Source organism: Lagenorhynchus albirostris, chromosome 3, assembly GCF_949774975.1.
Source record: "Lagenorhynchus albirostris chromosome 3, mLagAlb1.1, whole genome shotgun sequence".
Classification (NCBI taxonomy): domain Eukaryota; kingdom Metazoa; phylum Chordata; class Mammalia; order Artiodactyla; family Delphinidae; genus Lagenorhynchus; species Lagenorhynchus albirostris.
The window spans coordinates 12,142,530-12,167,776 of NC_083097.1; the positions used below are offsets into that span (position 1 = coordinate 12,142,530).

At 46.4% G+C, this 25,247-nt stretch overlaps 1 protein-coding gene across 5 annotated transcripts in view; it reads left to right on the forward strand.

Moving 5' to 3' along the window:
- Nucleotides 1-25,247, forward strand: part of TRIO (trio Rho guanine nucleotide exchange factor) — a 372,055-nt gene that overhangs the window by 230,156 nt on the left and 116,652 nt on the right. For all 5 annotated transcript variants that reach the window (XM_060146876.1, XM_060146875.1, XM_060146878.1 and 2 more), the window contains 9 exons: nucleotides 935-1,109; nucleotides 6,243-6,438; nucleotides 8,228-8,394; nucleotides 9,923-10,042; nucleotides 11,786-11,977; nucleotides 12,348-12,497; nucleotides 16,033-16,147; nucleotides 18,690-18,805; nucleotides 22,109-22,231. In XM_060146876.1, coding sequence (XP_060002859.1) covers nucleotides 935-1,109; nucleotides 6,243-6,438; nucleotides 8,228-8,394; nucleotides 9,923-10,042; nucleotides 11,786-11,977; nucleotides 12,348-12,497; nucleotides 16,033-16,147; nucleotides 18,690-18,805; nucleotides 22,109-22,231 — 1,354 coding nt within the window. The remainder of the gene's footprint in view (nucleotides 1-934; nucleotides 1,110-6,242; nucleotides 6,439-8,227; nucleotides 8,395-9,922; nucleotides 10,043-11,785; nucleotides 11,978-12,347; nucleotides 12,498-16,032; nucleotides 16,148-18,689; nucleotides 18,806-22,108; nucleotides 22,232-25,247) is intronic.

Here is a 25,247-nt window from a genome sequence, read left to right on the forward strand (position 1 = left end):
AATTAGCTATAATCCTCTGTCCAACTAGGCAGAGAACGAATAACAACCATGCATGCAAAGGAGACCAGCATCACTCTCTCTCTTTTCTTTTCTCTTTTTCTCTCTCACAGTGTTTTTCACTCTTATGATTTTTCTCATTATGGCATTGACTAATACGCCTCCCCAGGATTCAGGTCTTATTAATATTTCCTTTTAACAGCTACCTAGAAATTACTGAAATTTCTTTATAAACCAGATGAATTTAGACCTCCCAGGACCGCGTCCTTCAGGCCCTGAGCAACCTGCTTTTCTGCGGTGAGGTGGGCGTCACTCCTCTCAGACTCCAGGCTCAGCAGGCCTGGCCTCGGGTGGCACCAGGTGACACTCAGGTGCTCCTAGTGGCAGGAAGTGGGGAGGCAGGCTGGGGCAGAGAGCATATCCCTGTCCTTGGGTCACAGGGAACCGTCACGTAAATTCAGCGCCCCTGCTGGATCCCTCGGGGTGGCTTATCTTATCGCCCCTGACAACTTCCCGTGATGCTCACTTTTCTGAGAGTCCGGCAGACTTCCTCGACGAAGGCTCAGTTGGCTGCATTACAGCTTAACCCCACAGTTGACGTGGCTCCACCATTTGTAGTGAACGGATGCCATCTGTTCTCTGCTTACGGAGAAAAGTGGCTGAAGATGAAACTCTACGACGTGATTCATGTGACTGTTAGCCTTCTTCTAAGAGAGGGGCTGTGAAAAAGTGCGGAAGGAGTTCCTCAGCGTATGCTGAGATCCAGGGAGGAAGGCCCGGCTTGTCTGGCGGGAGGGGCGGCTTATTCCGTGTTCCGAGCGGGGCAGTCCCGCTTCCCGCCGGCTTCTTCCCCGAGGCCCCAGCCGCCGGTTCTGGCCTCCGGCAGGGTGAGACTCTCCCATCCAGTTCCTGTTTGTCCCTCTCCGCCCCTTCTCAGGGACTCCGCCATCTCCAGCAACAAGACCCCACACAACAGCTCCATCAGCCACATTGAAACGGTGCTGCAGCAGCTGGACGAGGCCCAGGCCCAGATGGAGGAGCTCTTCCAGGAGCGCAAGATCAAGCTCGAGCTCTTCCTGCAGCTGCGCATCTTTGAGAGGGACGCCATCGACGTGAGTGTCCCCCCTGCCCCGCCCACCCGGGCCTGCTCCCAGAGCTCCAGCACCCCTCCTCTGCCCCTCGCCTACTGCCCCAGCCTCTGCGCTGGGAGGGGGAGGGGGAGGGGAGGGGAGTGGGGAGGGGGAGGGAAAGAGCGGCTCCTCCCAGCTCGGCCCTGGGAGATGGGGCCTGGCTCTGGGGCAGGCAGGTGGGCAGCAGGACAGACACCACACAGCAGGACAGCAACGTGAGCGAGCTTTGAGAGTGGATCCAGGCAGGGCTTCTACAAACAGGGCCACCTTGTCACCTTGGCTTGTTCATCCTTGATTGGACCCCTCAAAGCAGTCCCCTTGTCCTGGAAGCAGAAGCGCAAGCTCAGGGCAGTGATGCTCTTCCTCCCTCCTTCCCTCCCCCCCCGCCATTCCTCTCCCTTCAAGGGTGAGTGTTCCCAGAGCCTGTGGTCATAAGCTGGTACGTCCCAGGAAACCCCATTTTTTCCCCACAGAAGTGTTCTTAGGCGATCTGTGATTCTTACCTAAAAGATTGACTTTTGCACCTTATATGTGACTAGAAGAAAGAAGGACAGGTTTCTTTTCTTTTTCTTCTTCTTCACAGAAGTGTTCTCAGGCGATCTGTAATTCTTACCTAAAAAATTGACTTTTGCACCTTATTTGTGACTGGGAGAAAGAAGGACAGGTTTCTTAAGAGGGCGGTTCTTAATTCTCTGCCAGGCAAGATCTTTTATTTTTGAACTTGGTGAAGTACAAGCAGAAGTAAGTATAATTGGATGACGCTGAATCTGTGTGTGAAATATGATAAAAGGAACCAAAACTCCGTGGGTGAGCCTGGCTTCCTGGAGCCAGTGGGCTTCATGCCGCTGCTGGCAGGGACCTGCTGCCTGTCCAGATACCTCCAGGCACCCCAGGTGGCCCGTGCCTGGCGGCCAGAATCTGTAGAGCCTGCTGTCTCCATATCTATCACTTGTCCTGCGTTCGGAACAGGGCATTGAGGGCAGTGGGGTCCGGACCAAGGCGCCACCGAAGGCAGAGGGATGGCAGGGCTGCCGCAGCTCAGGGGGACCGTCTGCCCGAAGTGGGCCTTGGAGCTCGTCCCTCGGTCCCGCCCCGAGTGGTGGTTTGGTGTGTGTGCCTCTCACAGGGGCCTTTGGTTGCCTGCTTGTCTAAACTTCCATCAGTGTTTTCATTAAAGAAAGGCCGTCTTGGCTGTTTCATTGTCATCACTGGTTGATGACAAGAAAGGAGTCAAACCCTGCACATGTTGCCTGGTAACAGCTACTCAAGGGCTCTGGTCTTAACCTTCCCATCCATGTGGAGCCACATGAAGAAGAGGTGCGCTGGTCTCAATTCACGGTGCCGCGCCACAGCTGCCAGTTTGCAGCGTTTGGGGGTAGCCAGGGTCACGGTGCATCATTGGTGGGTAGCCAGGGTCGGGCGCATCATCGGGGGGTAGCCAGGGTCACGGTGCATCATTGGTGGGTAGCCAGGGTCGGCCACATCATCGCGGGGTAGCCAGGGTCAGGGCGCATCATCGGGGGGTAGCCAGGGTCAGGGCGCATCATCGGGGGGTAGCCAGGGTCAGGGCGCATCATCGGAGGGTAGCCAGGGTCAGGGTTCATCATCGGGGGGTAGCCAGGGTCGGGGCGCATCATTGTGGGGTAGCCAGGGTCAGGGTGCATCATCGGGGGGTAGCCAGGGTCAGGGCGCATCATCGGGGGGTAGCCAGGGTCAGGGCGCATCATCGGGGGCTAGCCAGGGTCGGGCGCATCATCGGGGGGTAGCCAGGGTCAGGGTTCATCATCGGGGGGTAGCCAGGGTCAGGGTGCATCATTGGTGGGCATCCAGGGTCAGAGTACATTATTGGTGGTCAGCAAGGGTCAGGGTGCATCATTGGGGGCTGGCCGGGGTCAAGGTGCAGCGCTGAATGAACAGAAGAGCCAGCGTGGCTGCCTTCCTCTCAACCTCCACTTCATAGGAATTGCTCCTGGTGACTTAGCTGCTTACTGAATAGTTTCGATCAAGAAACACAGAGCAATCAGAAGTATTATTGGAAGTTTTCTTTCCAGGACATTTTGATATTTGAAATAAAATATTGGCTTTACTTGTATTAATGTTATCGCAAAGGGAAAAAAATTTTTTTTTATTGTATTTCTACTTCCATAAAACTACTGTTTTAAAACGTAGATCAGGAACCAAAAACATACATTTTCCCCACATGATAGCCACAGAGTTCCACATGGCCTCAACAAAGCCACTGCTCTCGGCCAGGGATAAGGGCTTTCTTAAGCTGGGAACGTAACCCTGCAGTTCAGTCACAGACCAGCTAAAATATAGTTTAAAAGCTTTTAAATGTCACAGCCTGAGAGCCTCTGTTCTCTGGAGTAATCCTGAAAATGTGAAAAGCTGAGCAGTTTAGGCTCTGCAGGGGTTTCCTCTCCTGTCTGGGAAGATGCCCCCTCTGACTGCCCGTAGGAGGGATGGAGTTATCTTTGTGGCAGAAATTCATCTGTTACCTGGTCAGTGAGAAAAATCCCCCATATCACTTGTATTTCAGTTGAAATAGCATTTCCATCTCTCAGAAGTGGAGCAGGGTTTCTTATGGCTTAGAATATTGCTATTTCAGTCTCCAAATATTCCATATAAAATCTGCTGTGTTGGTCTAAAAAGAACAACAAAAGCCTTACACTAGCATCTTGTGACAGTTTAGTTATGGAGAACAGTCATAACTATCTGCATTTAGAAAGGAAAACAGACTTTCTAAAAGTTCGGGGCTACATTACAAAAAATTGTGTCAAAGTTATTTCTTCAAAGAATCTCTGTTCAAAAAAGCCTTCCACTTTCTGGAGCTTTGTTTGTGCCACAGATTTCTTTTCTTGGCTTGTGTGGTTATTAACAACGCTGAACGTGAGGGCAGGATTTTTCCTGATGATCCTGGATCCTGACCATTGCCAGCGTTTCTTTGTGCTCAGTGAGTGTTTTTGAATCCTGCTGCTTTTAGCACATCGGCCTTTGTTTATTGTCCATTTCTTGAGTGCTTTTTGAGCCTAATGTCTCCATGAGGCACTGTCGCTGAGTCTGTAACTCACCACCACACCTTACTCTCTTCTCCCTCAGTGTCAGAAAACAAACAAACATTAAGAAAGAAAATTCCTGGACTCCCCTGGTGGTGCAGTGGTTAAGAATCCGCCTGCCAATGTAGGGGACACGGGTTCGATCCCTGGTCCGGGAAGATCCCACATGCCGCGGAGCAACTAAGCCCGTGCGCCACAGCTACTGAGCCTGCGCTCTAGAGCCCGCGAGCCACAACTACTGAGCCCACGAGCCACAACTACTGAAGCCCGTGCACCTAGAGCCCGTGCTCCACAACAAGAGAAGCCCGCGCACCGCAATGAAAAGTAGCCCCCACTCACCACGACTAGAGAAATCCCGTGCACAGCAGCAAAAGACCCAACGCAGCCAAAAATAAATAAATAAAATTAATTAATTAATTTTAAAAATTCCCCTTAGAATAGAAATAAAGATTAAAGTTATGGTAATTTCCTTCCTTTTAAAAAATATTTTTCTCGTAGCCTCTTGGTTTGTGTCTAATTTGGCGTTGTTTAAAATGATTACTTTATAAATTGATATAATTTAATAAATTAATATAATGTGCACATATATTATGGAGACCAAGTAATAAAAGGAAGAAATGAGGAAGATTTGGGCAATAGGAATTTGGAGAAGCCTTAAGATGTTTATTACTTCCCATCTCCCAGCTGGATTCTGTGTAAACTCTCTCACATTCTCAAATTCTCAAACTAATTTCCTTACAGCTCCTGTGGACAAAGTCAATGAGGATCCATGGGAAATGCTATTTCATTGAAGTGTGGAGTATAATATTCTTTCACAAGAAGTTTTTCTCCTCCTTTCTGGATTTCATAATTTTTGGTCTTAGTTTTTAAAAAGTATAGCATGAAAATTTTCAAACTACACAGAAGTAGCGAGAATAGTACAATGACCTTCCAGATGCCTGTCCTGTAAATTCAACATGAGTTTGCCCCTCTTACGTCAAGTATCCTCTTGCTGTTGCTGTGCTGTAGTGTTGCAGAGGAAATCTTTGCCAGCTGGTCATGTTTCTGTCCTAAAGGCTTTGTGAATATCTCTAAAAAATAGGCCATTTTCTTGCATAACCACATCCTAAGCACCTCGCCGTTACGAGTGATGCTTTGGTGTCTGCTAATACCCAGCCTCTGTTCAGATTTCTGCAAGTACTGCAGAGAAGAGGCACGTGGGGTCTGCCCCTGCGTTTGGTGGTTAGCCTTTTCATCTAGAATCCTCCCCCCATCCGCCCTTCTCTTTTTCCCGTGTTGTGACTTGTTGAAATAACATTCAGTTGTCAGAGGAACCAGGTCCCACGTTTTGCATTTTCTCACTTGATCTCTGGTAGGCTGTTTAACTGCTGGTCTTTCCTCGACATTTCCTGTAACCTTAGAAGGCAGATGGGAAGACCCAGTCAGGTTCGGGTTCATTTTGGTACCAGAAGCTGCGCAGGTGGCTCAGCATGGTTGCTCCTGTCAGGAGGCGTGTGCTGTCTGGTCCCGCACTTGCAGGGATTCTGTGGGCGGTCTTTGGGGCAGGAGGTGCAGCCTGGTCCCCGTCAGCCTCTTGGGATAGTTCACTGGGCGCTGATGACTTTTACCTCAACAGGTGTTGTAGTAGTAGTTTTTTTTTTTTTGGTTACAAAGAAGTTTTTTAATTTTATTATTTCTACATTTAATAGCTAGATTTAACTGTAAAGAGGAACTTTCCTTCATCGTTGTATGCTTAAATAATTAATTTACTCCTTTAAGAACCAATTTTGTGGATGAAGGTTGGTGCCCTTTAATCAAAACCAAAGAGCTTTTCATTAATTTCTGGCTTTTTAGATCTTTTTTTAACATCATTAGGAATTAATGGACTTTCGTATATTCCGTGTATTTTATTCAATTGTGGTAAATTTTTGGGGGGTCTGATGGTCCCAGTCACCTGGCTCCTGTGTCCTTTTGACACAGTCACCTTATTCTCTTCCTTCCCTACCTGGCACAGTGAGACGTCACAGCAGATATTTATTTTTTAAGTCTTGGTCCTAAGCAGATAACTTTCCTCTGTCAGATCATCTCAGACCTTGAGTCTTGGAACGACGAGCTTTCTCAGCAAATGAATGACTTTGACACGGAGGACCTCACAATAGCAGAGCAGCGCCTGCAGCACCACGCGGACAAGGCTCTGACCATGAATAACCTGACCTTCGACGTCATCCACCAAGGGCAGGACCTCCTGCAATATGTCAACGAAGTGCAGGCCTCTGGTGAGCAGCGCATTCCGCCCTGGGACGGGTCTCGTGTCCCCGCAGGAGCGCATCCGGTTCCTTTCAGGGTGTGCGCAGGTCCCTTACCCCTGTGATTGAGGTGTTATAAATACCTGCTCTCTGAAAGGAAACGTTTTGCTTTCTTTCACCCACATAATATGATCACATTTAACATTGACTAGTGTACTTACCCTTAATATTCCTGCATGTTATTTCAAGTGGCACGAACTTTAGTTTTACAAATTATATATTGTTGGATCTCCACGAATGAAATGTAAACCCCAAGAAAATATTTTCATGTCCTTTATTTTTTTCTTAGTTTTATATTTTACCAGCAGATGTCACTATAGGCTCAAAAACGTAGAGGGAACTGTAGTGTTAGAAACTTAGCAACAACCTGTGTCCTACGTTACTCATTTTACACAAGTCAAACTAAATGCTTCCTCAAGAGTGAACGGGTATACAGTGGATAACAACGGAAACAAACCGAAGTTTGTGCATTTAAAAAGGACTCACTTTCACCAGATATCAGTGTAGGAGCAGAAGTAGATTGATAGGAAATGGGTTTGCTTTGATTAGCTGTATGTTATATTTGGCTTTGGACCACATCGAATTTATCCTCTGAGACATGCTCGGAGGCAGGCATAAACCTCCTCTGCTGCCTCTGACCTCCTCAAACTTGGCCTTCACAGTAATGGCTTGGCCCGGCGCCGGGCAGGTAGTTCACAAATGCAGCATGTACGTCATGCTCCCTTAAGAACAGGTTGAATTACGGTTTTCTCAGGGTATATGCCCAGTAGTGGGATTGCTGGGTCGTATGGTAGTTCTGTTTTTAGTTTTTTAAGGAAACTCCGTATTGTTCTCCATAGTGGCTGTATCAGTTTACATTCCCACCAGCAGTGCAAGAGGGTTCTCTTTTCTCCACACCTTCTCCAGCATTTATTGTTTGTAGACTTTTTGATGATGGCCATTCTGACCTGTGCGAGGTGATACCTCATTGAGTTTTGATTTGCATTTCTCTAATGATTAGTGATGTTGAGCATCCTTCCATGTGTTTGTTGGCAATCTGTATATCTTCTTTGGAGAAAACCATAATTCAAAAAGAGACATGTACCACAATGTTCATTGCAGCACTATTTACAACAGCCAGGACATGGAAACAACCTAAGTGTCCATCGACAGGTGAATGGATAAAGAAGATGTGGCACATATATACAATGGAATATTACTCAGCCATAAAAAGAAATGAAACTGAGTTATTTGTAGTGAGGTGGATGGACCTAGAGTCTGTCATACAGAGTGAAGTAAGTCAGAAAGAGAAAGACAAATACAGTGTGCTAACACATATATGTGGAATCTTAAAAAGAACAATGGTTCTGTTGAACCTAGGGGCAGGACAAGAATAAAGATGCGGATGTAGAGAATGGACTTGACACGGATGGTGGGACGAAGCTGGGACGAAGTGAGAGAGTGGCATGGACATATATACATTACCAAACGTAAAATAGATAGCTAGTGGGAAGCAGCCGCATAGCACAGGGAGATCAGCTCGGTGCTTTGTGTCCACCTAGAGGGGTGGGATAGGGAGGGTGGGAGGGGAGGCTCAAGAGGGAGGGGATATGGGGATACATGTATATGTATAGCTGATTCACTTTGTTGTAAAGCAGAAACAAACTAACACACCACTGTAAAGCAATTATACTCCAATAAAGATATTTTTAAAAAAACAAAAAGAAAAGAACAGGTTGAAGTGCTGTTTGAATTCCGGGCCTCCCTTCAATGTCCGCAGGCGTGGAGCTGCTTTGCGACAGAGACGTAGACATGGCCACCCGGGTCCAGGACTTGCTGGAGTTTCTCCACGAGAAGCAGCAGGAGCTGGATTTAGCAGCCGAGCAACACCGGAAGCACCTGGAGCAGTGTGTGCAGCTCCGCCACCTGCAGGCCGAAGTAAAGCAGGTAAACGAATGTGCGGAGTGAAGGGGGCCCAGCCGACAAGCGAGCGCTCGATGAGTGCTCTCCTGGTAGCTCGGATGTGTAAGCCTTGGGGCAGATTGTCCCTGATCAGAACACAGCTGTCCTGGTGTAGAATACAACACACCCCCGACACACCACAGCTAGTGTGTAAAATTGAACCAGTGCCTGGGCAGCTCTGTGTTTACTCTGGAGTGGAAAAGCCTTCATCACCCAGCAACTGGTCACTTGAGAGTCACCTCCACTTAGCTTGTTTTGTTATTGGTCGTCTCTTGCCTGAAACCCTGACCACGTTGCTTCCCGGGCTGAATAACTATATGATTGATTTTTTTTCCCCAAATAGACTGTTATCAGTCTGGCCGGGATCACAGGCTGTGTATGGCTTGGGTCTTCTTGTGTTCTCAGGATACGATACTCCCATCTCCCAGATAGCATGGCAAAATACAAATGGGACATTTGGAAGAGATTGCTTTCGGTTCAGTGCCAGTGGGATTCCATGCATGTGTATATTTAGCATGTCTGTTACATTTTATCACGTGAGCAGGGAAACCATGGAAGTATGGCTTTCTGGGATTCTTGTAGTTGTGTAGAAAGGCATCTGTTTGTTTGATTGGAGGGGCTTAATGGTTGCCAAATGGCTGTTGTAGCCCCAGCTATCACCTCCACATTCCAGGTATCAGGAAGGGAAAAGCATATCAAGAAAGAGGCAGCACCTGGATCAGAAAAGAAATGTGTTCCCCAAATGGCCCAGAAGCCCCTGCTTTGATCTCAGTGGCTAGAATTGTGTCATATTTGCAACCAAGCTGTCATAGGAGCTGAGAACTGGCTTTATTTTAAGCTCTTTCCCAAGTTGGGATTTTCTGAGTAAAGGACATGAAGAAACTAGGTACTGGTTAAGTAACCAGCAGTTTCTGCCACAAATGATTACCCAGAATGACCTTCCACATCCCTGTGGCTTCCATGGTCAGAACTGACTTCTCATTCTGTGATGCTAAGAATCTGGTGGTGTGGCCCTGAGCATTAGCCAACAGCTAAATTCATCCTTGGGTCAGTGTGCTGTCTTAACACTGACTCTAAAGTGGAAAATACATTAGTGACATCAAAACAGTTCCCTTATTGAGCACTTTGCTAATTCTGCACGTCCACGAGGCCTCAAAGGAGTGAAAGATACATATTTTTGAGTATCAGGGAATTCTTTGCAATTGTAGGTTTCCTCGTATGTGATCCTCCGTCTGTTTTGACCTGTGGACTGATGATCAATCCTCCGGACCCTCCACCTTTTCCAGCTCCCACTTGAGACTAAACATGACAGAATTAATTTTAAAATGCGGCACTTAGCGATCAGATACCAGGGAAGGGTAGCAGGCTGTTGCCAGTAGGATCACGAGGAAATCCCTGCTTCGCAGCTAAGTGAGCAGCTCGACGGCCGCACACTCGGACTGCGTCACTGCTGGTCCATGGCCTGGATGCCCCAGAGGGGCTGCTGCATGGAGTTCCCTGTGTCGTGTTTCAGGTGCTGGGCTGGATCCGGAACGGAGAGTCAATGCTGAATGCCGGGCTCATCACGGCCAGCTCGTTGCAGGAGGCGGAGCAGCTGCAGAGGGAGCACGAACAGTTCCAGCACGCCATCGAGGTGCGGACGCCCGGCCTGGCCTCGGAACCCGGCCTCTCCAACCTCAGGACCAGCCTGTTAAGTCCCCTCACACGGCACTGACCCTGGGAGCCAAAGGGGGTTTAGTGGAACCCCAAACGGCTGCGCTTACGAGCCTGCAGTTCGTTACAAGAGGGGGAAGCAGTCTGGCAACTGCAGTGATGGGAGGCTGTCCATGCCCACCAGGGCGACCTTACCGCAAGGGTCCCAGAGGCCGGGGGTGGCTCTTGCTGTCCCCTTGCTGTCAGGGCCCTGGCAGGATGCACCTCACCTGTCGGGAACATCTCGGCACCAGGGAGCCCGAGCTGGGGTCCCAGCTGAGGTTTTCCACATTTTGCTGATGTTATAGGCACAGTTGCTGCTGTGTAACCGGTCTTGAAAAATCAGGGCACTTGGGGTGGCTCTTCAGGACCGGGTGCCAATCACCAGTTCCCTTTCCCCCATAAACAGTGCTGTGCACAGAGCTCCTGTGACCCTGGGGAAAAGCAGCGTCCCTCACCAGAGGGTTTTGTGCCTTGACGGGGTCAGTGCTGTGCCGGGACTTGAGCAAAATGGCTCGGCCAGTCACTCTCACAGCATATGGATTAATTCATTTTAGAGTATTTTTGGAGGGTGGAGGAGTTAATGATTGTGACGGGTGGTCTCAAGGCACAGTCAAGGGAAAGAGAGCATTTGATTATAGAAAACTTGTTTCCTGCTCTAGTTATGTACATATTCCCAGCCAGAGATGAAAACCAAAGAAATTACCATTAATGTCTTCCCTAGATTAATTTACTCTGAACTATTCAGCGCCAGTGGACAGACACTAACACCTCTCCCTGAAGCCCAGACTCTGGGTGAATCTTGTGAAAATCGTACCCTGTGCCAAGTGCCTTCTAGTAATTAAATCACTGATGCACCTCACCGTCTGGGTAACGGACAGGATTACGCTGGGTACAGTGTTTTATGGGGCCATTAGTACCACTTCAGGTGAAATGCAAAATTTTGCCATTGTTTAAAAAAAGAGAAAACTCTGTCCACAGAGACCCATGTGCTTCCCCCTGACGGCTGCCCTGCCGGGCCCTCTGGTTTCCCCGAGGACCCTGACCTCAGCCCCTCACAGAAGCTTCTAGTGAGGATACGAGAGCAGGAGTTGTTACTGGATTTGCCAGTTTGTCTTCATAGATTCATTGTCTGGCATGGACCTCCAGAGAACACAGTTGGTGCATTTTTAGCTTTTAACTGTGTTTCTCTCTTTCTCTTTTTTTAAATCAGTAGTTTTTGAAAACCTTTTACTCGAGTCCAGAGTTTAAGGTAAAAGTGAAATAAAGAGCACTCACTTAGGCCACCTTTTTCTCCACTTGTTCATTAGCCCCTGGCCGCTATTATAAGAAGAATCAATAGGAATAATAAACTTGGAACGTTTCAACAGCTTTTTTAGAATATTGGCTGCTAAGGGTTTTTCCTGCTATCTCTCAAAAGCTGGAAAGTCCACAACCAAGACCCCATTCTGGAAAGTCCTAAGGCATTTTATCATTCCCTGGGTAAATATAAATAGTTGTTGGTAGGCGTAAAAGCTTTTTTTTAACTAACCTGTGAGCTGTGGTTTTCGAAGCGTCCTAGTGAGTGTTAACTGAAGTTGTTCCCGTAAAAGCGAGCAGACGGAAGAGCTGCGGCCTTCCCGCTCCTTCCCCGTGAGTGCGCGACACCCCCGCTGAAGAGCTTTCCGCTCTCTCCCCCCCTTAGAAGACCCACCAGAGCGCACTGCAGGTGCAGCAGAAGGCAGAAGCCATGCTGCAGGCCAACCACTACGACATGGACATGATCCGGGACTGTGCCGAGAAGGTGGCCTCGCACTGGCAGCAGCTCATGCTCAAGATGGAGGACCGGCTGAAGCTGGTGAACGCGTCCGTGGCCTTCTACAAGACCTCGGAGCAGGTAGGGCTCCCCGCCGCTGCCGCCTGCTGAGCCTGGCTGCACGGCACGGCTCAGTCCTTACCTCGCCGGTCAGTCCTGGGCCAGTCGACCAGAGAAAAGCGGCATTATGGGATTAAGATTATTCTTGCTTCCCTTACGTATCAAAAAAGAGCAGGTCGGAAAGGATCTGAGGAGATGTCCCTTTTCCTCTCATTTAAATGGATGGCCTGACACAGGGCAGAGAGAGGAGGGAAATTCACCTTGTATTTTGGCCTTGTTCTGAAAGCCTGCATGGCCGCACGCCAGGTGGCGGTCCCGGCCCTCGGGCCGGCACTCGTCATCCCATGGGTGCCGAGTGGTCCCTCTGAGCCCGGATTCTCTCCTGCCGCAGGTCTGCAGTGTCCTCGAGAGCCTGGAGCAGGAGTACAAGAGAGAGGAGGACTGGTGTGGGGGGGCCGACAAGCTGGGCCCCAACTCCGAGACGGACCACGTCACCCCGATGATCAGCAAGCACCTTGAGCAGAAGGAAGCGTTCCTGAAGGTACGGAGCCGGCCTTCGGGGTGTGGTGCCTCAGTGACGGGGTTCGCAGCCCCCCCGAGGGTCCACCTGAGCCGGTGGGGCGTCCGGACCGTCAGCCCCACAGCTGCGGCCACTCCTGCGGCCCCGCCTGCCTCGCAGCGCCCGTGCCCTGGAGAGAGATCGCGGTGACCCTGCCTCGGCATAAGTCAGCTGATCGGAGATCTTGAAATCTTGTTTCAGTTGTCATTTGTGCTCTCCTTCTAGTTTCCACAGACAGAGAGCTAGACAGAAACCTGTGTGCGTAAAGATCGGGTGGAAGTCACAATACCAAGTGATCCTGAACAGACACGCAGAGAGATTGATTTGGGGGAACAAAAATGCCTAGAGCTTAAAATAATCTGCCTTTGGAAATTCAGCCTCTTGAGGAATAAAGACTGTCTCAGAACACGTGTGAGCCCAGTGTAGAGTGGACACAAAGCAGGAACACCCCTTGTGGTTCACAGGACCAGTTACTAATACTGTACTTATTCAGGAAGTGTTTCCTGCAAGAGAAATTTAATCCCATTCAAGGCCTGGCTGAAAGTTTTAACTCTGAGAAGCTTTAAATGAGGCACTTATCAAGCCTGCTTTGTCATTTGTATATATAGTCCATACCTGAGTTACTGGTGTGCTTTGCAACAATTAAATTTTAAAAAGTGGTCAAAATGTTTAGATACATTGACCTTGAATGTTTCCACGTTGCATTCTTTCACTTGTGAAAAAGTTCTCCTGAGGTTCTGCTGGTGGCCACTCAGACCTATGAAAACTAGGTGTGGTGTTTACTTTCTATGTTACTTGGTTTAGTTTTCCTCCTTGCTCCAGCATCCTGGCCTCTCTGACACCATTTCCTGTCACATTTAATCATTTCTGTTTCTGTTTCATTTCTGAAGGTGATCCTCTGAGCTGACAGAGAGTTATTGTTTAGTCTGGGAGAACAAATTGTAACTCTTTGAAAATTCTTACCTGGTAACTTTTTATGAGCTTCCACCACAGAGATTTTCTTTTTAAGCAAATCAAGGTGGGAAAACAGTTGGAGCTTCCCAGGGTCATTAGTTGTAACTATTCCAAACAGGACCTGAAAGCCCCACCCCTGCTTGTCCGTGCTGTTTAAGTTTAGGAAAGTTCTACCACTACTGGGATGTTTTGAGGTGGAATCGTTACAATTGCCTCTCTTTCTCTGGAATCCATTTAGTATAAAACAAAATTACATACTACTTAGTTAATATAATTAAGAAAGATATTTAGGTAAAATTACAAAACAAAAATAATCACAGACCTGGTCAGATTCTTTCATTCAACTAGGATTATGTCTGTTGGATATGTCAACTAGGATTATGTCTGTTGGATATCTTTAAACTTATTATGGAAGTTTAAAAATGCTTATGGAAATTAAGAGAAAGGATAATGAACCCCCATGTACTTCTCACCCAGCTTCAGTAATTACCAACATATGGGCATATGCCCACCTTAACTGGATTATTTTAAATTCTAGATATTACACCATTTTATTTATAAAGACCTCTGTGTGTATCTAAGCATTAAATTCTACCTTTCTAAAACCATTCTACAACCACAATACCATTATTGGACCTGAAAAATTAACAGTAACTCTTATTTTATGTAAAATCCAGTGGTGTTCACATTTCTCTGATTGTCCCATAAATGTGTTTTTATACGTGGTCTTGATCAAAATCCAAACAAGACCATGCATTGATTTGATTGGTATGTCTCTTAAGTCTCTTTCAGTCTAAATCCCACCCTCCCTTTTATTAGCATTTGTTAATTGAAGAAATAAGTTATTCGTACTGTGGAATTTCCCTCATTCTGGATTTGGTAATTGCATCCTGTGGAGTCATTTAGCACCATCCCGGATTCTCTACATTTCTGTTAGTTGTGTTGAGGGCCTTGACCCGGTTCAGGTTTAAGTGAGTATGTGGGGTACACTTAGGGTACCTGATGGGTGGTGTTGTGTACTTCCAACGGCATTGCTCCAGGACACACACAGGTCTGCTTCTCTGGCTGTCTCTGTGATATGAGGGCTTTTCAGTGCTTCAGATGTCGTAAGTCCACGTCATCCATTGTGTACATCCCCATCAGCCTTTCACCCACTGGGTTTGGTAGCCAGTGGTGATATTGTTTCATTAGGAGTTGCAAAATGGTGGCATTCTATCATTCTTTCTGCCTTGATTAGCTGCAGTTATTCCCTCCTCAGCTATTTGGTTATGCTAAAATAGAGTTTGTCCCAAAAAAGGGTGGGGTGGGAGGTAAATGCTTGATTCTTTCCCTTTGTTTATGATTTTCAGAATAATGGTCTGTTGCCCTAGCAACCTCTGCATATGATTAATTTGTTCTTTTAGTATCATCGTGGATTTTAACATTTGGTGTGTTTCAATCAGTTACAGTCATTTATCTTTCTATATTCAACTTGTCCCACTAGTGGGAGCCCCTTCAAGTCAGGTTGGCTCAGATGTCCTTTTGATGTAACCCTAGCAGTCTTTACGGCTTCCTTGCTGTTTGGAATGACAACTTATTTCAGTCTTATCATTAGAGACTCATGATGTATTTTTCTCTTAATTTAAAAAAAAAACAAAAAACAGGTGTTGCAGCTCCATTTACTGAAAAGGCCTAGGAACGATGACCAGCCCAATGATAACGAGCATCCCTAGTGCCCACATTGTGGGCTTTCAGTGCCATTTACCACAAGAAGGAGACCGAGCTCCTTAAAAAAAAGATTGATTCCAGATCTGGGCTAGGAAATGTGCAAGATATTTCCAATTCTATTATAATTAAGGGATTTTTTTCCTGAACCATTTTGATTTCATATTTATATCTCTTTTCTCTTAAATAAAACTTTTTTAAATACATGAATGAAATTACTTATTCAGTTTGCAAACATGGAATATCAGTTTTCTATTACCACAGTAACAAACCACCCCACAATTCAATGGCTTAAACCAAGGGTTAGCAAGCTAAGCCCTGAGGGCTAAATCTGGCCACTCCCATTTATCAGTCGAGGCCACTTTCATCTACAATGGGCAGGTTGAGTAGTTGCAACAGAGAGATGGAGCCCACATGACTCGGAGAGCTGAAAATATTTACTGTCTGCCCTTTATAGACATCGCAGTGCAGCTTAGCCAGGTCCTCTGACTCAGCGTTTCTCCCAAGACTGTGATCAAGTTGTTGGTCAGGGATGTGGTCACCTCAAGGCTCGACTGGGGAAGGGCTTTACTTCCTCTCGGGCTGCAGGCCACGGGTCACCCTCAGTGTCTGGCCACCTGGACCTTACCATGGGGCAGCTCTCAACATAGCAGCTGGGTTCAGCAGAGCAAGGGCTCCAAGACAGAGATTTTTTTTTAAGTTGAAATAGGATTTGGCCTATGTATTCTCCAGACACAGATTGGCCAGATGAACGCTTTAGATTAAGACCTATGTTAGAGCCACGTGGTGTCATCCATATACACTGAAGATGCATGTCTGTATGAGTCACATGAACACGTTGCTCTGCATTATTTCTTAGGCTTGCACGCTTGCTAGGAGGAATGCAGATGTCTTCCTGAAATACCTGCACAGGAACAGCGTGAACATGCCTGGAATGGTGACACATATCAAAGCCCCTGAACAACAAGTGAAAAGTGAGTACACCTAGGAGTCAGCTGATGGATGAGCTTGACAAGACGTGTTCTCAAATCTTGGTCCGGGGCTTCATTTGGAATGTCCTTTTCATATCATTAAAGTTCTCCTAAGTTACCTTATTTTAATAATAAAATATTAAACAGATATATAGCTTGATAATTTATTGAATAAAGTTGAAGAATATAAACAGGGAGAAAGTTCAGCATGCTCAGGATATTTATTGGCATCGACTGTTTTGTTAAAAGTAAGTGAAAATATAAATCGGGAAAAAATGAAAGCCAGAATTATCTACAGGCCAAATACTTTTAAAAGTTTAAATCACAAAAATTATATACCCATTTCATTGCCATAATGTATCAGTTTTATATACTTAAAGCATTATTAATAAAAGCAAATTGCCAAAGAATGTTATATAGGTAGATGGGTATCATTTGAGTTTAAAAATGTACGAAACCGTACACACACACACACACACACACGCACACACACGCACGCACGCATAGAAAAAGACCTGGGAACAATTATACTAAAGTGTAAGTAGGGTTGTCATGGGTGGAAGTTAAGGGTACTGATGATTTTTATGCTGTAGAATTCTGATTGAATATTTTGCAAGTGAAAATGCATCCAGGTGATACATCATTTTAAACTTAATCATAAATTTTTTTACAAGTTTAATTGAAATGACATGGAAGTGGGTCCTCAGAAAATGAGGAGAATTGTTGAAAACAGTCTCGGTATTCAGGCCCTGTTCTATCAGCTTTAATCCTCACCTGAGCTTCAGTCCTGCCCCAGGCAGAGGCTACGGAAATAAGAGACTAGAAAAGACTTACGCTCGTTTTCCTTTCATTTAAGTGGTAGCTTATTTTTTGACAGGCTTCAAATTTCAGTGCTAATTTGCTTCACTAAACTAGTTCACTTTTCAGTCGAGCAAAGATAATGTAACAGGACCAACCAGTGGGCTGGCGGGTACATTCTGCTCGCAGGCTCCTGTTTCTCACAAAGTACTCAGCCTATGAGGAACTCGGTAAATATTTGTGGAGAGGTTATTATTTTTAAAGTTTTCCAATAAAGGTATATTCCAGGTACCACTTATTTGATTTGCAGTTTCAGTCAGGGAATCTTTTTCTGAAGTTTTTTTATCTGTTTACTTTGTAAACTTCTAGAGTAAAAACAGACTCACTGTAAAGACTCTTTAAAGTGTACAAATGTATATAAATTACCTAAATTCCTTTGCCAGTGGTAACCACTGTGAAGACCTTTTCGTGCTTCCTTCTATGCACATAAATGGAAATATGCAGAGATACAAACGTGTAGCTTCAACTCACTGGCTGGCTTTTGAATTTTTTTTTTGAAATGGGACTATATTCCCCTGCAATTTTCTTCTTACGCTTAGTAATAATTTCATTCTATATCAGAATTTGGAGATCTGCTCTGTTACTTTTAACGTCCAGTGTGGCGACTTTGTAATTGATTTAATCTGACCCCTAATCAATGGGCTCATACGCCGCTGCCAGTTTTTCCGAACGGCGCCTCAGCGTGTGTGCATCTGTGTACAAATCGTGTCGAGAGCTTGTGCCAGCACCGTACCTGAAAGATAAATTCCCGGTTCAAGGGCGCGCACCACTCGGTGTCGTTACCTGTCACCAGGTGGCCTCTGCAGGGGTTGTGCTCCATTCTCCTCCCCCAGTCATACAGGCACACAGGTTTCCTCTGTCCCGTCTAGCCCTGGGCAGCGTAGTCCTTGCCAGGGAGTGGTGTAAACTGGTCTCATTGTTTGAGTGAGACGAAACGTTTCTGTATTTTTAGTGGCCATATTTCATTTCATATCATCGTGACCTCCATGTTTATATGCTTTGCTCGCTTTGCTAACAGATTATTCATATTTTCCTGTTGACTATTAAGTAAGTTAGATCCACCTTCTATGTTGCCAATAGTTTTTCCTGGCTTTTTACTTGTGTCCTATTCTTATGGCGGTTGTTATTTGGTTATGAGATTTTTAATTCTCTTGTAATCCGATTGCTGTTTTAACTTTTCCTTTCTAGCTTCATGCTTCTCAACTTCATTTCCTTCCCTCTCCTAAGGGTGTATGTTTTTGGTTTTGTTTTTAAAGCCCCCGTCGTTTTCTTCTAGTACTCCACTGTTTCATCTGACATCTTTTGATGTATACTAAATTCCTTCCGCAGGAAGGTTCTCATGGTCTTGCACAAAACATCTAATACTGGTGTTTTTCCAGCCATTGTCAGATTGCCCCAGCAGGGGACTCGGTAGCTACCCCACTGACCCAGCCGACCTGAGGGATTAGAGGCCAACTCGAGGGTCGGGTGATGTCAGTCCTAAGTGCAAACTGGAGTAGGAGAACGAGGAGAGGTCTGGACAGGCGTGTCAGGGAGGCCAGGCAGGCAGGCCGTGCGGCTCAGCGACTATACTCTGGCTCACCACGGCCTTTGCATTAAAATGTCTTTAAATAAAAATGAATGGGATTTTGTGGGTGTTGTGCTTGATGGCCAGCGCCAACATGCGGCTTTCTCTTCATTCTCTCAGATATCTTGAATGAACTCTTCCAGCGGGAGAACAGGGTGTTGCATTACTGGACCATGAGGAAGCGGCGGCTGGACCAGTGCCAGCAATACGTGGTCTTTGAGCGAAGCGCCAAGCAGGTCAGCCATCACAGCCCTCCCGCCCCCTCCTCCCCGCGCCCAGGCCTCCGTCGTCAGACGGGCAGCTTCTGACATGGCAGCAGATGGAAAACCACTGCCTGATCATCAAAACAGCCTTGCCTTCTACTTGACCGTGTGTTGCCAGAAAACCCCCCAACCTCGTAAAAGTGTGTTACTCGGTGATTTTGGCCTCAGCGGGTGTGCCATGCAGCTCTGCCGAGCTGCCGTCCCCCCACAGTTAAGACAGCGAAGTGCGCGCAGTCATGGTCACGATGATTTAAGTCACCGTAAGATAATACGGTGGGCAGTTTTCCATGTTGGCGTACTTATATCTTCAAGACAAAATTGTGTTCTTTGGATAAACTGAGCTAAAATTAAGTAAGAAATGTGGCAGAATTTCTCAGAGTTCAGTATACTCAAAAAAAGGTCACGCATTTGGCTAAGGGAGAGACCTCAAGAGGGTACGTTTGCAGTGTCCCCCTCCCCTCCCCCGCCTGCCGGAAGTCATTCTGGGATCGATGGCCAGTCGTGGAGATCATTTTAGGGTAAAGTCTGTCTGACTGTAACTCAGACAGGAAGATGCCTGTCCCTTCTCTCTGGCCTTAACAGTAGCCTAGGAATCCGTGCCCATTAGTCCAGAATTCGGAGGGTCAGGAGGGAGCGGGAGGGAGGAGGCTTGTTCTCAGAAGCCCCCGCGAGTCGCCTCACATGCACCACGTCCCCGGGGCCTCCTCAGGGCTGCTGGCCCCTGGTGACCGCGTGTGACCTGCTCTGTCTTCTGGATCCACCTGGAAACCTGACACGTGCCTGATGCAGTGTAGGCATTCAATAAAATCCGTTTAGCTCAAGAAAGATTACATTTTCCTCAGCACAGGTTTCTCACTTGGGGAACATATTTTGCTTAATTTGGTAAATGTCAGTCTCTCACTGGGCAGCCTGCTGCCCAGAGCAGCTCGGTGTCCCAGGGCGTAAGCAGGAGTTCATGGTCCCTGAACCTGGCACCCTGACCCGACCCTCTCCCTTGTCTTGATTGGCTTTCCCAGATGCAGTTACCACGTTCCCAGCAGGAGTGGCAAGCGGTAGTATTTTTTAATGTTTAAATTCCATTTTCTTAACATTTTATTTAAGGATAATCTAACCGTATTTCAGATTTACGGGGGCCTGATTTTATTTCTAATTAGAGACTCTTTCATAATCTTTTCTCACGTCTTTGTTTATCTCTCTGTTGAAAGACAAGGAGTCATTCAGCTACAGAGAACAAAATTGTAAATAATGCCCTTGACAGAGAAAAATAATGGAATATGCTGTTGCTTTTTCCTAAAGCCAGTTCGCATGCCAAAAATAAAATCCTTCAGTTTCTGCCGTTACAGATGATGGCCCATCAGCCCCACGGCCCTGTAGGGTTGCCTTCTGTGCTGTACGATAACAACAATCCCACAGTAAATACCGAGTTATGGGTGGGCTGTGGCAGGTGACTTGCAGCCCCTGCTCTGCTCTGGGCACCTCCTGCCTCGGGGCTGCTCCTCCCGGGCTGTCTGTGCCCCCTCTCCCTTACCTCTGCCTCTGAAAGTTGGCTTTCAGTTCAGGGCTTGTTCTTGTTTCTCTTTCCTCTCTCCTTAGCTCTCACTGTTGGTGTCTCCCAGCCCTGACCTCCATTTCTGGTCTCCAGATGTAGAAACCCCAGCTCCCTCCTTGCGTCTCTCCACTTTGGCCTTAACCAAAGCAGAAGTGGACCCGGGACTCCCCGTCCGCCGTGTCCCCGCCCTCATCTTACCTGATTCCCGCCTTTCCCTCATCTTCCCAGCTTCACCCCTTCATCGGGGCCTGATGCAGCACATCTGCCCTCTCCTCCGCCCCCAGAGCCATCACGGGTACCAGCCTAGCCGTGTCTCATACGAACCCCCTGGACCGGTTTGCCAACCGGTGTTGCTTTTCTCTCGCTCACTCTCCACTGCAGTCCCTTTTCCATGTGGCAGCCCCATTCACTTCCAGACCAAAGTCCAAAGGCCTGCGGCCTCCGAGGGCCCCCTGTCGCCCTCCAGCCTCACCTCCAGCCTCCCCCTGTGCAGGGCCCCTTTCCTCCTGAGCCCATCCCTTCTCAGCCTGCGGGTCCCTCATGGTCACAAGGGCAGGGCCCAAGCCTCCCCCACCCCAGCGCCCCCCTCAGCACCTGCCTGCATAGAGGGCGCTTGGGCACGATTCACTGTGTGAATGGAGGAAGTAGGGACCTTTGAATAAATTGACCCAAATGGCTTTCTGCCTTGATGCACTGTCAGTGGCAGCATTGTTTCAGAGATGGGATAGCCATGCTTGTGCAAAACGAAAGTGTAAATTCCCAGCCAGGAAGCTGCATGGTAAGTAATCTGGGTCGTGGTTTCCTTTTCATTTTTTTCTTCTAAAATGCCATAAATGCTGTGAAGCATCTAATAGAGACGGTGATGTTTCTGTTCCAAGACCAGCAAATCACAGCGGACGACTAAGATACTGTGAAGGGCAGATATGAAAGCTTCATGTTTTTATGTTTCTTTTCCATAGTGTTGCTTTTTCAGATGTTTATGTTTAAGTAAGATTTCACTTCAGATCTATGCACATAGAAGGAAAAAAATGGCTTCCATCTAAAAACATGAAAGAATAGGAGTCAGAATGTGTCCTTCTGTTGCAGTCTGGACCTTGCCGGCCCCCTTCTTCCCGGGTGGGGTCATCTCTCTCCTACATCTGGGAGGTTAAGCCACTTCTGCCAGCGTCTCCCCAGAGCATCTTTATGCATAATGACGCTCTGTAGGAGCCCCCAGAAGGCCAGTGAAGTGGGTGCACACCTCAGGACTCACTGAAGGCAGGAATAGGAAGAAACGGCTAACATTGTACATTTGAAACCTGGGAATTTGCATCTGCTTTCTTTTCCTGTTTTAAGTTAGATCACCCCAGGAAGGCTGTCAAGTCCCTGTGACGCGAATGTCTCAGTGTTCAGCAATGCGAGGGTCTCAGACTTCCTGTTCCCCACACTTTCTCAGTATTCTTGAGGGAGGCTATTCACTGGACTCCTATGGCCCTTTAGGTTCATGCTTATAAGAAACTCCTGAGCTTGTTATCATTGATGCCTAAGTGACATGATTACAGTTTTCTAGAATGTCAACTTTTAATTTTGGAATTAAGATACATGTTTCAGAAGCTCATCTCCCTTTGAGGGTGTGTTTCTTGATGCGCCTGGGAGTGTGACTTTGCGTTTAAATGAGATACCGAGGTATTGGGACTTGCTTCACTGACGTTGAGCCGTGAACCTGTTTCCATTCCTTCCGTCTCTAGGCTTTGGAGTGGATCCATGACAGCGGGGAGTTCTACCTTTCCACACACACCTCCACAGGTTCGAGTATCCAGCACACCCAGGAGCTGCTGAAGGAGCACGAGGACTTCCAGATCACGGCAAAGGTGAGCTTGCATTGGCTCAGTGCCTGCGTGCCTCCTGCGTGTTTCCAGGATAACCTCAAACAGGATACTTTGTGTAAAAAGAGGTCTTTCCTAAAAATTTCATTGAAGAAATACCTTATGCAATGGGAGGAATGGGGTGAGCCAGATGGACTGTTAGACCCTACTTTAGTGGCAATTCTAAGGCCTTTCACACTGTCCTCATTTGTCCCTTCGTTTCTCTGTTTCCTCTTGTGCCTCTGATTTCTGGAAATGCCTCCCACCTCCTTCCTTTATTTTTTCTTTCTTCTTTGTCCTTTTCGTTCTTCTGTTATTTTCATTCGGTTTTCCAAGTATTTTCTGAGTACTTGCTATTTTTATGGAACGCTGGCGTTCCCAGCTTGACTTAGACGGATCCTGTGCGCGTTTCCTTTCCTCGTCTTGAACAGTGAAAACTGCTGCAGTAGCATCATGCCCAGTTGTCCAGTCACGAAGCTGTCCGGGTTTTATAGTTGGCAGAGTTTATGTCAGTGGCTGTACATAGGCTTATAAAACTGGAGGCATTTTCACTTTTCTGCTGAATTAAATACATCTTTATGGCATATGCAGTACATGTGACTGTGAATTTTTAAGCAGATGTGTAAGAATTCACACACTGACATGAATGTTTTCTCAATTAAAATATTTGCAGGGGCTAATTCCTTCTTTTACCTCAAAACAATTTTGAGGCTTCTAGGCTTCCCTTCTCAACCTGTGGTGTTCTTGTTTTTTGTTTTGCAAAGTTTTGAATATACATTCTATATACTGTTTTCAGGAGCACCTCTGTTTTTGATGATAGAGTTAAGGTTTTAGAAAAAATTGGAAATTAATTCACATTTAAGAGTAGAAAATAAATGATGAAGCTGCATAATAATTTCTGGGTAAAAAGAAGTGTTCCTGAGGAGACACCTTCAAGATAGTGGAGGAGTAAGACCTGGAGATCACCGTCCTCCCCACAGATACATCAAAAGTACATCTACACGTGGAACAACTCCAGCAGAGCACCTACTGAACACTGGCACAAGACCTCAGACCTCCCAAAAGGCAAGAAACTCCCCACGTACCTGGCCGTGTGGCTGACAGGGTCTTGATGCTCTGGCTGGGTGTCAGGCCTGAGCCTCTGAGGTGGGAGAGCTGAGTTCAGGACATTGGTCCACCAGAGACCTCCCGGCCCCACGTAACATCATTCGGCAAGAGCATTCCCAGAGATCTCCGTCTCAACACTAAGACCCAGCTCCACTCAACAACCAGCAAGCTCCAGTGCTGGACGCCCCATGCCAAACAACTAGCAAGACAGGAACACAACCCCACCCATTAGCAGAGTGGCTGCCTAAAATCATAAGTTCAAAGACACCCCAAAACACACCGCCGGATGTGGTCATGCCCACCAGAAAGACAAGATCCAGCCTCATCCACCAGAACACAGGCACCAGTCCCCTCCACGAGGAAACCTAGACAACCCACTGAACCAACCTTAGCCACCGGGGGCAGACACCAAAAACAACAGGAACTAGGAACCTGCAGCCTGCAAAAAGGAGACCCCAAACACAGTAAGTTAAGCAAAATGAGAAGACAGAGAAATAAGCAGCAGATGAAGGAGCAAGGTAAAAACCCACCGGACCAAACAAATGAAGAGGAAATAGGCAGTCTACCTGAAAAAAGAATTCAGAGTAATGACAGTAAAGATGATCCAAAATCTTGGAAATAGAATGGAGAACATACAAGAAACGTTTAACAAGGACCTAAAAGAACGAGAGAGCAAACAAACAATGATGAACAACACAATAAATGAAATTAAAAATTCTCTAGAAGGAATCAGTAGCAGAATAACTGAGGCAAAAGAACAGATAAGTGACCTGGAAGATACAGTAGTTGAAATAACTACCACAGAGCAGAATAAAGAAAAAAGAATGAAAAGAATTGAGGACAGTCTCAGAGACCTCTGGGACAACATTAAATGCACCAGCGTTCTAATTATAGGGGTCCCAGAAGAAGAAGAGAAAAAGAAAGGGTGTGAGAAAATATTTGAAGAGATTATAGTTGAAAACTTCCCTAATACGGGAAAGGAAATAGTCCAAGAAGCACAGAGTCCCATACAGGATAAATCCAAGGAGAAACATGCCAAGACACCTAGTAATCAAACTATCAAAAATTAAATACAAAGAAAAAATATTAAAAGCAGCAAAGGAAAAGCAGCAAATAACATACAAGGGAATCCCCATAAGGTTAACAGCTGATTTTTCAGCAGAAACTGCAAGCCAGAAGGGAGTGGCAGGACATATTTAAAGTGATGAAAGAGAAAAAGCTACAACCAAGATTACTCTACCCAGCAAGGATCTCATTCAGATTTGACTGAGAAATTAAAACCTTTACAGACAGACAAAAGCTAAGAGAATTCATCACCCCAAACCACCTTTACAGCAAATGCTAAAGGAGCTTCTCTAGGCAGGAAACATGAGAAGGAAAAGACCTACAATAAGAAACCCCAAACAATTAAGAAAATGGTAATAAGAACATACATATCAATAATTACCTTAAATGTAAATAGATTAAATGCTCCAACCAAAAGACGCAGACTGCCTGAATGGATACAGAAACAACACCCGTATATATCATGTCTACAAGAGACGCATTTCAGACCTAGCAACACATACAGACTGAAAGTGAGGGGATGGAAAAAGATATTCCATGCAAATGGAAATCAAAAGAAAGCTGGAGTAGCAATTCTCATATCAGACCCAATAGACTTTCAAATAAAGACCATTAGAAGAGACAAAGAGGGACACTACATAATGATCAAGGGATCAATCCAAGAAGATGATATAACAATTGTAAATATTTATGCACCCAGCATAGGAGCACCTCAATACATAAGGCAAATGCTAACAGACATAAAAGGGAAAGTCGACAGTAACACAGTAATAGTAGTGGACTTTAACACCCCACTTTCACCAATGGAGAGATCAACCAAAATGAAAATAAATAAGGAAACACAAGCTTT